Here is a 13,050-nt window from a genome sequence, read left to right as displayed (position 1 = left end):
TAGAAATGTTTATCCAGAAGAAATGGTTACCTCGTGTTTAAATAAGCCTGAATAGAAAGACAATGTGAAGCTTATTAGTTTCCTTTTTACATTAAGTAACTTGTTACGTGTCATAACATCCCCAGATGACTTCCAAGTACCATTTCCTTATAGCATTGATTACAATAGCATATTACAAACAAATTACTGTACATTTTTATCTCTTGAATGTTTTTTAAACATTAACTAATAATAAATTATACAGTAATATGAAATACAAATATTCAAGTGAAATAAATTTCAATTTAGATTAATATGTTTCAAATTAGCTTATTTTGATCTCCATCCACACTCATTTTCATTTAAAATCATTGTTAATCTGTATTCAATGTTTGCATTAAGTGTGGAGAAACCAAATAAACAAACAGATTTATGTTATACTGGTATTGGTAATTTAAGTTACTGTTAATATGTAAGTTATTGTTAATGTTAACCAGTTTCAACCATGGTATAATCATGGATTAAAGAATAGAAGGATATGCATCGACGTGAGATCAAGGGTTCCTTGACTCTCGCCGACAGACCGCGGACCGCCCACAATGTTATCAGTTTAATTAACCGCATGGTAACAACGAAACGGTCGCGTGCCTAATATATTGTTTACTGCACATGTGCAACGACATCTAACCTTGTTGGCTACGCTTCTTTCGCGCGTTCTTTGGTGGCATGATGTTTTAGCGCTAGCAACAACGGCGACGAACAATTTATACGACAAATTTAGTTATAACCTTTCTGATGAGGAATTGTAAATGCTATAATTGTAATTAGTATAGGTTTCTGCCGCGATTGATCTACGCTAATGTTTTTATGACATTAAAGTAGCATTTTATGACCTGTAGTAGCCCTACATCTGAGACAATAACTATTTGTTGTATCGGCCTAGCCCTACATGTACAATTACAAAATCAGCAAGGATACTAGGCCTAGGCCTTTTCTTCTAGGCTTACTAGTAAACCATATGATTTGCCGACATTGATACTGCCTAGGTAGGCCTAGGCTAATCTTAAGTGTAGTAGATACAACGTGTAATCATGATCTATATACTCACCGTTGTCTTACTTCTTGTGTGAATAATAATAGGTACTTCGTTTTTTCGTGATTAAGTTTGCCCTGCATGTACTTTTCAAAACGACCGCTAGGTAACGAATCGCAACTATACATAGCCAGCCAATCCCGGATCAGGGATCGCTGTTTTCATTCAATTAGACCCGATGATTGGATGTGGTGTGGATGACATAACCACTAGCCAATCACCAGGCACTACAATTTAAATATAATCACATCGATAATTAAGGAGATTTATGAAGAAACCACTGCTTAGCCATATATTAAAAACACGATTGTTGTATGGGTGAACACCGGCCACGCTAACAACATACATGGTCAAATGCATAATTTAATATTCTATAGATTAACGCAATTTTTAATGACAGAAGATGGCAGGCAAATAATGATAATTCAAATATAAAAATTGCATATTTTATTAATATTACTAACTACTTAAAATTACTAGTCGTAAGAAAGTGAACTTTTCGTAGTCCGATTGTGATGAAACTAAAACAGAATTATTCAGCAATATATTGTTGTTGTCAATTAATCATCGACGCAGACATGTCAATAGAACATTCAGACTGCGCATACGATTTCTACATGGTTACGTTTTGGTCTCAAAAAAGGTAACAGTTGATTCGCAGCGTTTTACAGAGGGCCGCGGTTAGAGACACGGAGTTCAATGAGCGTGTTTGTTTGATTGGCAGCAGTGCTTTAGTATAGGCAAGCGCGTTGTAAAATCGTTTGATGTCACCGTCGATGCATATCCTTCTATTCTTTAATCCATGGTATAATACACTGTTCAAAACAGATTGTTGAAGGTTAGATGTGTGGGTTGTACCTTTGAGGAAATAGATTCTTTGGACTATTTGCTATTGTTACAGTTTCTGAACATTATTGTAAATTGGTTGTTTAATACCTTGAGTTTTGATGCATCCTTCATAGATTGGATGTCAATAAATATTATTATTAACACAAAATGTTGATAAGGAAGTACAATTATTTAATTATTTGACACTACAGTATTAACATTTTTCTCGTTATTAAAAAAAATAAACAGTTTGCTTATTCAGAAAAATAAATAAATTTAAACAGTGTCTACAGTACTTCGAAATATCTGATAAAAGTTGCATAGTAGTTCCGTGTAAATTTAGATACACATATGCTATATTGGCTTTGCAAAGTAATATATAGGGGATGGTCTACATTATCATTTACCTTTTTTTATGACATCATCTAGTCATGGAATTATATGGGAGAGATATTTTGTTGAACTCTATCAGTTTTACTCTGCATGCTTGTGACATATTTTAAGTAAATAAAATGTCATCATAGAAATATAAGAATCAAATGGAGATTATAAACAAGGAGCTTCCCAATGTTACCTGGTCAAGCAAGTGCTATACACCAAGTGAGTTGGCTAAGAAGGAGAAATCTTTTCCAATTGTTGTCAAAATATCAAGCAGTATATTGGGAGATAAATTCTATGAGGATTACTGTTCAGATCAGGTATTAAGGACAATAATTACAAACATTATTTCTTTTTTTAATTGTACTAAATAATAATCCTGGTCAAAAATAATAGGATAGTTTACTTATCATGATAACTGGTGATCAAAATATTTATTTATAATTTGTTAAATATAACAAATGTATTCATTTGTACCACTATAGGTATTATATTTACATAGCGTTAAAGAGCAGCTGAGGTTTTTGGCTTACGATGAAGAAGGCAATGAGTTCAGTATCCCTATCAACTCGGAAATTAGATTAATAACTGTAGAAATGCAAGAAGGTACTTTTGTTGATTTCTAATTAAATATCATATTTAATAAGTAACCTTTTTTTGTGATCTTTATTTATCAATGAAGGCCCACTAATATCACTATATTTTGAAAATATCAGTTGTGTTTCTACATGAAGACCTGGAACTTCCACTTCAAGTAAAGTTGCATTCGCTCCAATGCGTAAAATTGCCAAATTTACTGAACGACAAGGTTGCTCTGACAATCAAACAAAAGGGCTTGATGAAATATATAATAGGAACATGTATTTCAGAAGGTAACATTATCTTCTACTTTATATTTCTACTGTACACTTAGGTTTTATACATTTTCTTTGTCAATGATGTACATTGGAAAACTAATCTATAGTGTGTTATTGTGTGTAATATGAATGTTTGTATTCATTGAATGGAGAGAATATTTCATTTGTTATTCAACTCAGTTCTGCCTTTTTAAATAAAACAATGAAAATAAGCTCCCAATTCAACTTATAAACATTCGTTATTTACTTGTGTTGTTAGAATCAAAGGAAGAGTGATTCAAGCAAAACTTGTGCTAATAACTTAAAACTAAATTAAGTTATATATCAACATTAAAATAGAAATGATAAAAATGTTTCTAATTTAGCTGGTGTTTCTGGAAATGTCATCGAGTGTATTCCAACTGAGTGCAGTAACTTAAGTATGCAGGTTCCACTAATGATAGGAGATGGTACCGATGATCGTTTAACTTTATTTGAGGGACATGTCCAAGATGTTGTTCACACTGTCATCGATGAAAGTACATTTAATAGTTATCAAGGAAACCCTGGTAAATTAATTTCTTATTTTCTAAAGTCTATACATTATGGTAAATGTATTAATGTGTATTTAAAGATGTATTGTCCCCAAAAACATGAACAATGAATATTAATAAAATCAGACTTTAAATAGGCAATTTTGCAGTTTTAACAAAGTTATTCACTTCTGTTTAAAAAAAAAATAATAATAATGATTTCACTCATAAAGACAAAAAAAACCCTTGACAGATAATTTAAGTATTTTTTGTTTAAATTACATTTTTTTCAGGTACATTTTTTTTTCGATCTAGTTTTTGATCAAAGTGAATAACTATTATGTGACATTAAAATGGCATATTTAACAAAAAAATTGAAAAAAAAAAGTTTTTTGGGGGACAATATATCTTTAAATTTTTTTTTTTTAATCTTGTTTCTTTAACTTGCATGAAATTTAATAGTTGGTTGAGATCTTTCATATCATTTATGTATTGTTTCATAACTGTCTAACATATTTACTTCCTTGTTTATTTTAGGTCAGTAATAGTTAGCTACAATAGTTGAAAAAAAAACTTGTTATTTTTAGTATATAGGAAATTACACATAAACTTCACTTTCAGATATGATTATAAATGGTCCGCCAAAACTACTCCAGATTGAAGAAAATAGCTCCTATAGACCTGAGAAAAGTAACGCTTCTAAAAAGAAAAAAGATAAGAATAAAGGAAGTATCCGATCAAAATTCTATACCTCTATAAAGGTAGATGATCAACATTTGGCTAGGAGTAGTTCATTAAAAATGAATTCATCAAAGAAATCAAACAAAAGAAAATGTAAACCCAAGATAGATAAAGCTTCTACTAGTTATGAAGAAAGAGGAACTGAAATTGGAAAAAATATATATCTTCAGAAGGAGCCGTTTACTAAACCAATAGAAGGAATCAATATTGATAGTGATGGTTATGAATCTATACATGACTTTAAGAATCATCCCTCTGAAGAAAACACCGTTCAATCTGATGAAACAGAAGATGTAAACAAACCTAAAGACATGATACAGGCAATACAAGAAAAGAAAGAAGAAGAATACGTATACATGAGTAAAATTGTACATCATCATAAAAAGCCAAATGATTCTCCAAAGCTACCTCCAAGAAATAAGACAACAAAAGTACACGAGAAAAGTAAGAAACATGATGATGATATGACATATCGTATAAACGTTGAATTAACACCTAAGTCTCCAAGGCTACTTTTAAGAATTGAGAAATCAAAATGTCTTTATCTTGATGAAAGTAAGGAACACGATTCATATGTTAATGTAAATGTTCATCAGACAGAGCAATGCCAGTCTCCTCAGCTTTCTCCAAGGAACGTGACATCAACAAATAAATTTCTATATCTTGAGAAAATTAACAAACCTGATCCATTTTATGTTAATGGCAATGTTCAAAGAACAAAGCATTGTCAGTCTCCTCACCCTCCTCAAAGGGACAAGGCATCAAAAGCCACTGTAGCAAAAGAAAGTATGCTTCAAAAAGAACACAGAATCAGAACTAATGAGGATCTTCCAGATAATCTCTCTGATATGACATGTAATCAGGTTCAAGACTGCTTAAAACTTCTAAAGTTGGACAAACATGTTAAAGATTTTCAAGAAATTGGGATTGACGGAAACTTACTTATGAATCTTGACCAGAACATAATGAAGACAGAACTTAATTTGAAAGAGTTAGAAATACTCAAATTAGAAATGTTTATCAAGGAAAAATGGTTACCTAATTGTTAAAAATTATGATTACCATTTTAGCTGTTTTTTGTGTTTATGTAGTCTTTGTAACAATTTACTACTGTGCCAAAATTTAAATATACAAAAATAGAGGGCACTATAGAGAATTTTATTATAAAATTCTATTTCCATTTTTACAACTAGGTACAACTGAAATTTGGTTGGTTGGTTTTCACAAATATACTGTTTTAAACAAAAAAGCATTTAACCAATAAATAAGAAACATACAATACAAGAATAACGAGGAGTCATTAATTTAACGAAGTTATTAATTTAACATTGTAATTGGATTTTTAAAAGCTGTTTTGTAATATAGTTGTATTTTTATAGATGTTTAATTATTTTTCTTGTAATACAAACCGTTTTAGCTGTGTGCTATCGTTTTGTACTTTTTATAATTACCATTTTAAGTCATATACAAAACTTATAAAATAAACAAAATAGAAACACCGGAAATTTGCAAAATACATCCTTATTTACAATCCATATTTAATCAAATGGTGCGTTGTACTTTGTGTTTACTTAGTTTCCATCATATCATTGCTTGTTATTGTATTCATTCATTTTATTGTATACTTGTAGCTTTTGAAAAATAATATATTACTTCTGTAACTGTTTTTGAAGGATGACAAAATAACAAATATTGATATCAAATATTCATTTGTCATAATTATTAAGGATGATTATTAGTATTAAAATAAATTGTAACATGAATGCATGATGATAATATTAATTAAAATAAAATACAATAATAGCACATTAAACAATGTATACAGTATGAATATGATTGTTTTACTTCATCTTGACTTTTTAAAATCAAAAAGATTCGATAAAAACATTTTAAAATGTCAAAAAAATTCTGTCGAAGTTGAGCCTTAGGACAATATAAACTTTCATCATCAGTGCTTCTATGAATGGATGATCTCAGTAGTGGACAGCAAGTATTGTTTTGATTTTACTATTCTTCGGGAAATTATCTCACAAGATAAATGTAAAAACAATATGCACAGTCCTTATAAAGTGTGGTCAAAACCATCCATGAACTCTGAAAATACCAATAAATAAAATGTGTTTCCAGAGTTACTATAAATAGCAATAGCAATGAGATGATTGTATTTATCTACACAACCATAGACTACATTATATAAAGCACTGCTAGTTTCCTCATGCATATCATACAGTATCACAGAGTAAACATGGCAGATTTTGACAAACTGGCTGAGACTTCCTGGTCCTATCAAAGTTTTACAGCAGACGATTTGGCCAAAACAGAATCTTTTCCCAAGATTGTTAAAGTTTTAAGTTGTAAGCGAGGTCCTAATTTTTATGAAGGATACAGAAAAGATCAAGTAAGTTTGAAGACAAATTTTTTTTTTACTACTTTATTTTAATTTTATTTTGCTTCCAAGCAAAACTATAACCATTTTCATTCATAGTGTGTTTTGATCTATATAAAGATGTTGCAATCTCAAACCAAAATTAAGTGTTCTTTTTAAAATTGCACTTTAATTTTGCCTATTTCTATTGTTCAAGTATTTATATTTTACAATTTGTTATTTTCTTAATGACATTTAAATTAGTTTATAATATTTGTTTTTATATATTTGCTACTACTATAGATTTTATACATACATAGTGTCAAGAAGCAGTTGAGATTTTTAGCTGACGATACAGAAGGTAATGAGTTTAGTATCCCAATCAACTCCAAAGTGATACTGTTTAAAGCAGAAACACAAGGTTTGATACAACTCTAATTATTCTTATTACACCATTAAAAGTGATCAAAAATATAAACATAAATTACTTTTGATCATGTAAGATAAATTTTATGAATCTTATGAGTGGGGGGGGGGGGGGGTATAGAGAAGAAGAATGGAGAGGATAGGGAGAGGACTGAACCCTGATACAATATAGTTGAAATAAATAAATATGAGAATAGGAGATTGGGAAGGAAACTGAGGAGGATTAGTTGAGGCTAAGTTAATGCAAAGGGTGAGTAGGAGACTATAAAGGATATAGAAAAAAGAAGATAGGAAGAGGAATGGGAGGAGAGGGTGGGGTGGTGTAGGGTGGGGAAGAAGTCAAATGGGATGGAGCAAGACCTTTTTTAAGGTACTTAAGGAATTACAAAAATCCATAGCCTTATACTCTTATTTATATATACTGTAGGTGTTTCAAATGCACAACAAGAAAAAGTGGTTCTTGAAAAAGACATGCTGCTACCAATGAACATTAGATGCAAACATTTTCAGAATAAAGACAAAAATATTGAGCTTACATTGAAAGAAAGAGGCTTAATGAAGTATTTAGTGGGAGCTTGTATCTCTCAAGGTGAGGACTTCCACAATTTTATATCATTTAAAAAAAAAAACATTTTTATGTAATGAATAGTTAATAATAACAATAATCTATAATGTAATAATATTCATTTAGTAGTCAACAAATTTTAAAAAGTACAATAAAAGACAAAATATCTATGTTTATCAAAAAACTAAAATTTAATATTTATTAAATCAATCTTATTTAAGTTACTAAATATTCTATAAATATATTATGGTTATAGAGGAAATTTACAATATTATTCATTGTTATGACGTTATACCACAATTATTGCTATTGCCGCGGTCGATCATGCATATCTTAAGAGGACATTGTCTGGTAAAGTATTTGTATTTCAAAGGGTGTTATGTCAAATATTAGTGTGTTAAATCAAATCGAAACTAAGTAAAATGCAGAGAGTGACAGGGGGCGAACTATTTTATATTTCATCCCATATAAAGATAAAGATCTCATATCAACTTATTTTAATAAGATTTTGTCACCATTATATCCATTTTTCTAATAATTAATTGGCATTAAGTATGAAGGTATTATACACTTGCAAACATCAACACTATAGAGAGTCATATTTACAAGAGACTCCAATGATTATCAGTTATGCTGTTATTGTTAAACCATGTAAATGTTTCTTCACAGATGGTGTTGTTAGTAAAATAGAGTGTATCCCTATTGACTGCCAGGAAATCCGATTTAAAGTTGCACTTAATAGGAGCAAACAAACAACACTGAGCTGTTTTCATGATGCTGTTCTCAAGATTATTTCAGATGAAGAATTTAACAATTATCAAGGCAATACAGGTAACTTGTATATTTGTAAACATAGTAAAATTGAATCATTTTTTTTTTTTCAATAGTGATCGATACCATAAAATTAAAGTTGCAGTTGTTATTAAATGCAGTTATTTTAAACTTTAATTAAAGATTTTATTAACTTTTAAATAACTCTTTAAAACTAAATAAAAATAGTTTAATGAAATTCAATATAATAATAATCTAAGTACATATTAAATATCTATTCTATCACTAAAAGGAAGAAGGTTTTTATATTTTGTATGAATTGTAAATTTATTTATTTTTAATAATTTAATAACTATTTCCTATTTGTATTTTTTTTCAGAAATAATTGTCAATGCGCAATTTAACCATGTTAAAGTTCAGGAGGAAAAAGAACCACAGTGCAAACAATCTTTGGAAAAACAACAGGATGAAGGAAATAAAGGAAATAAAAATGAATTTCAATCTATTTTGCCTTTGGAGATAACATCTGGGTTGAATGACAAGGAAGACATTGTACAAAACTCACCAATACCAGCCCAAAAACCTCCTCCAGTGCCTAAAAAGCCAAAAAGTGTTAAAAACAACATTCCAGTCAAACCTCCTGTAAAACCAAAACCTAAAAAAATTGATGAAAGAACAGTAGCACATCAGAAGATCTCAACACCACATATGAATCATCATGATAATGACCAACCTCAAACAGGTGAAGTAATGACATATGAGACAACTAAGAAAAAAGCCTTTACAATCAAAGAGCATATTGGCCCTACTATGCCTTCTGAGGACAACCTTACTAAATTTTCTGAGAAATCACCTAAGCATAATGACCCAACACCTTCTGAGCATAATGGTCATAAAACGTCTCAGAAATCAACTGAGCATAATGAACTAACACCTTCTGAGCATGAAGGTCCTAAACCGTTTGAGATATCATCTGAGCATAATGACCTAACACTTTCTGAGCAGAATGGTCGTAAACCGTCTGAGAAATTACCTGAGCATAATGACCCAACATCCTCTGAGCATGACGGTCCTAAACCATCTGAGAAATCACCTGAGCATAATGAACTAACACCTTCTGAGCATGATGGTCCTAAACTGTCTCAGAAATCACCTGAGCATAATGAACTAACACCTTCTGAGCATGATGGTCCTAAACCATCTCAGAAACCACCTGAGCATAATGACCAAACACCTTCTGGGCATAATGACCAAACACCTTCTGGGCATAATGACCAAACACCTTCTGGGCATAATGACCCAAAACCTTCTGAAAATGACGGTCCTAAACTATCTCAGAAATCATCTGAGCCTTATGATTCTACAAGTAAACCTTCTGAGCACAACATTCCTAAATCATCTAAGCAAGATGTTCATACAGGCACACCTGAGAAAAAATATTGTAAACCTTTTGTGAAATCAACTGAGCAAATCGATTTATATGCAGGTACACCTTTTGAGCAAGACAGTCAAATACCATCTGAGAAACCATCTGAGCAAATTGAGCCTTTTGATCCTACACATTCTAAACTCAAAGATCCTACACATTCTGAACTCAAAAATCTCATACTACCTGAACCAACAGATTGTCCATTATTTCAGTATTGTGTTGAAGGCAAAGTGTTTGATAATTATGTAACAACTTGGCCACAATCAGAATACGATGTACCTGCCAAGAGACATATTTATGAAAATGAAAATGAAAAAGGAAATTCAGATGAGGGAAGTGGTGATGAATATGAAGATATGACTCAAGGTTTCTGGCCACAGCCAAACGATGATGTATTTCTGGATGCTTCAGAACCAGTTCCATCAGAACTTCCTCTAAGGAATGAGGAACTCACAGAACATCCTGAAGAAAAAGAACCTTCTGGATTTATCTCATATTTGACAGTTCCTGAAAATGAAAAAAAAGTAAAACCATCACTTGGGGACAAGGTGAAATATTTATTTCGACGTTCTAGACACCGAATCAGAAGCAAGGCAGACATTCCAGATGATCTTAGTAACATGACGTGTCAAGATGTACAAGACTGCTTAAAACTTCTAAAGTTAGAAAAACATGTGGAAAAGTTCAGAGAAAATGGGATTGATGGAAGATTACTAATGGATCTTGATCAAAAAATGATGGAAGAACTTGATCTAACCATGATAGACATTCATAAGTTACAAATGTTCACGGAGACAAAATGGTTACCTAATGTTTAATCTTCTTGAATCTGAAAATGAACTTGCATTTAGTTTTAAATTGTAATAAATATATATTTATATTATTAATTCAATGTAACCAATACTTGTCAATAGTGACATATACTTTACCCCTTTTACACTGCGAGCTGAGAACAAACCTGTTTCGTGCCTGGATAAATTTTCATTTCAAACCCGATTCATTAACCTGGGAATGACACGGGTTGCGTGTATTTACATTGCAAAATACCAACCTGTGTAAATGTTTTAGATTAATCAAAATATCGCCCTCTCACGCATGGAGAGTCTGCTCATTATATATCTCTTTTTTTTATGGCAATACAAACAAATTGAGTCTACTCGTGAAGAATAATATTTCTTGAAACAAAAATGAAAAACAAAATATAAAAAACATACGTTTATTACTAAATAAGCGAATAAATATAGTGAGCGAGGATAAACATATGCGGGACTGTTTACACCGCGAACAGGTAACTTTTTACGTCGCTTACACAGGCCTACATACATTACTGTGTCCTGGGTATTACTCGATTTACACAACTCCGCATTTTTGCTGCCGGTGTAAAAGGGGTACATGAATAATGAATAATAATCATAAATATAAACTAATATTCATATCATCATTTATAACTACTGCTGTATATTTTTGTAATTCATACATAATATTCCAATAGTATTTTATCAGGATGTACCTATATACTTATTTCATAAATTGAATGTTTTGCTTGTTTGTTTTGCAATGAATGTAGCAGGACGCTTGTTTTTACTGTTAATTCACTTAAAACGAGAGGCTTTTTAGCATCAAACTATTTTGTAATTTTTATGGGAAATAAATTTTAAAAATTAATTTTTGAAGTGGTAATGTTATGTTTCGATTAAGAAAAACTCTTGATTTTCCACAGTGCAAATCCAAACCATTAAGTATCAAAGCCAAATTGGGGTGTAGTTTAAGTGTTTAAGCCACAGTGGGATCTAAATCTCTGTCTACACTATCAAACTAGTTTAACCAAAAAAGTGTGATGTACCCAAATATGTTAGTGATATCCCCAAATATGATGTCATTGTGTCCTTGTCCATGGTAGTGTAGACAGAGCTTTAGAAGCGATTCTAATTCTGAGAGTAAAATTGGTGGGAAAATTGAAGTTTATCACCATAGCTAATTAGAGCTGGAAAACTGTCTTTTATGCAATAACATTTATATGATGATATTATTATAATGAATTTAATATGGACTTTAATTGGAAATATAACAATTTAATTCATACTTATGAAAGTGATATATAAAACCTATAGATTATCATCTTTCTAATTTCAGTGCACTGTGAAATTAATTGTGACTGGTGGCGCTGTTTAAAAATGATTAGCTCTACAAAGATCAAACAAAACACTGCAATATGATTTGGGCACCTATAACATGCACACATTGAACATTGCACTTTACTTCTATGCTTGCGTCAACAACACTAGTAGTAAACTTTCACCTTATGTGTAACTAATAATTACAGGTAAAACGTTATGTTTAATAAACTATTTTTAAAAATATGAAATTATGTTTACAATGTTTTCATTGTAAAGTAATACTAATAGTGTAATTTTGCAGTTGAAAAAACAATGTAAATAAATTTACAGGCACAGAACAAATTCGAAACTATCCAGTGACATATAGACATGATTGCTTGAACTTTGACCAATGATACATTTTCTGGAGAGCTGAGCAATCAAAAAACATGCAATGCAATTCTATAGAATTCTATAGCTTTAACAATCAAAACAATAATTGTTATAAAAAGTAGAATGCTAACAGGAAGTACAGAGACATTTTCCCATAGTACACATAAGAGGCATACTACAGCTTGAATCACATGAGATGGTATGAGGTAACGTTTGCAATTTGTTTATTTCAAGGCCCAATCAATTTGAAGACAAGTCACAAGCTAAAATGTCATTATATGTTTTGATTAATAAATAAAATATTCTATTTACTGTTCAGAAAAATACATAATGCACATTTTTTAGCAATTTTTAAGTATCAACCTGATGGAAATTGATGAATTTAAAATTGTAAAAATTGTAAATTATATTCATTTTGCTGGTTAAAAAAAGAAAAAAAAGTAGAAAAGTCTAGGGTTGGGTGACTATGGGAAACAAAAAATTCCCAGAAGTTTAATGGGTTGTTCTTGTGTTAAATTAAACCTGGGTGGAAGTCCTGAGACATGCTTAGCATGCTTTAGGGCAAGTTGAAGATTTTGCAGCTGAGTGTCCCCGCCCACTTCAGCCAAGGCCATCCA

The 13,050-nt window shown here is 31.0% G+C and overlaps 3 protein-coding genes across 13 annotated transcripts in view; 2 read left to right on the top strand and 1 right to left on the bottom strand.

Moving 5' to 3' along the window:
• LOC144844250 (calcium/calmodulin-dependent protein kinase type II subunit delta-like) overlaps positions 1 to 13,050 on the bottom strand; it is a 127,721-nt gene that overhangs the window by 53,965 nt on the left and 60,706 nt on the right. The window lies entirely within an intron of this gene.
• Positions 1 to 13,050, top strand: part of LOC144844254 (uncharacterized) — a 60,512-nt gene that overhangs the window by 43,626 nt on the left and 3,836 nt on the right. Inside the window, exon 1 of one of the 3 annotated variants that reach the window (XM_078701078.1) lies at positions 12,083 to 12,267. The exons of 1 other annotated variant lie outside the window; for it this stretch is intronic. The gene's annotated coding sequence lies outside the window, so the exon portion shown is untranslated. Of the gene's footprint in view, positions 1 to 12,082; positions 12,268 to 12,395; positions 12,640 to 13,050 lie in introns of those variants that run through there. One more of the 3 variants, XM_078701076.1, reaches the window with a different exon arrangement.
• LOC144844398 (uncharacterized) lies at positions 6,627 to 11,580 on the top strand. Its single transcript, XM_078701292.1, has 5 exons — positions 6,627 to 6,786; positions 7,057 to 7,174; positions 7,607 to 7,768; positions 8,414 to 8,575; positions 8,895 to 11,580. The coding sequence occupies exons 1-5, from the start codon at positions 6,634 to 6,636 to the stop codon at positions 10,760 to 10,762; spliced, it is 2,463 nt and encodes an 820-aa protein (XP_078557418.1). The 5' UTR covers positions 6,627 to 6,633; the 3' UTR covers positions 10,763 to 11,580.

Source organism: Antedon bifida, chromosome 6 (assembly GCF_963402885.1).
Source record: "Antedon bifida chromosome 6, ecAntBifi1.1, whole genome shotgun sequence".
Lineage (NCBI taxonomy): Eukaryota > Metazoa > Echinodermata > Crinoidea > Comatulida > Antedonidae > Antedon > Antedon bifida.
The sequence above is the reverse complement of the archived record's forward strand: the minus strand, read 5'-3'. Positions and strand labels throughout refer to the sequence as shown.

Excerpts from the sequence above, each read along its gene's own strand:
- LOC144844398 (XM_078701292.1), top strand. The coding sequence starts at position 6,634 with ATGGCAGATTTTGACAAACTGGCTGAGACTTCCTGGTCCTATCAAAGT. Across the intron at positions 7,175-7,606 it reads GTTTAAAGCAGAAACACAAG|GTGTTTCAAATGCACAACAA; the intron begins GTTTGATACAAC and ends TATATACTGTAG. Across the intron at positions 8,576-8,894 it reads CAATTATCAAGGCAATACAG|AAATAATTGTCAATGCGCAA; the intron begins GTAACTTGTATA and ends ATTTTTTTTCAG.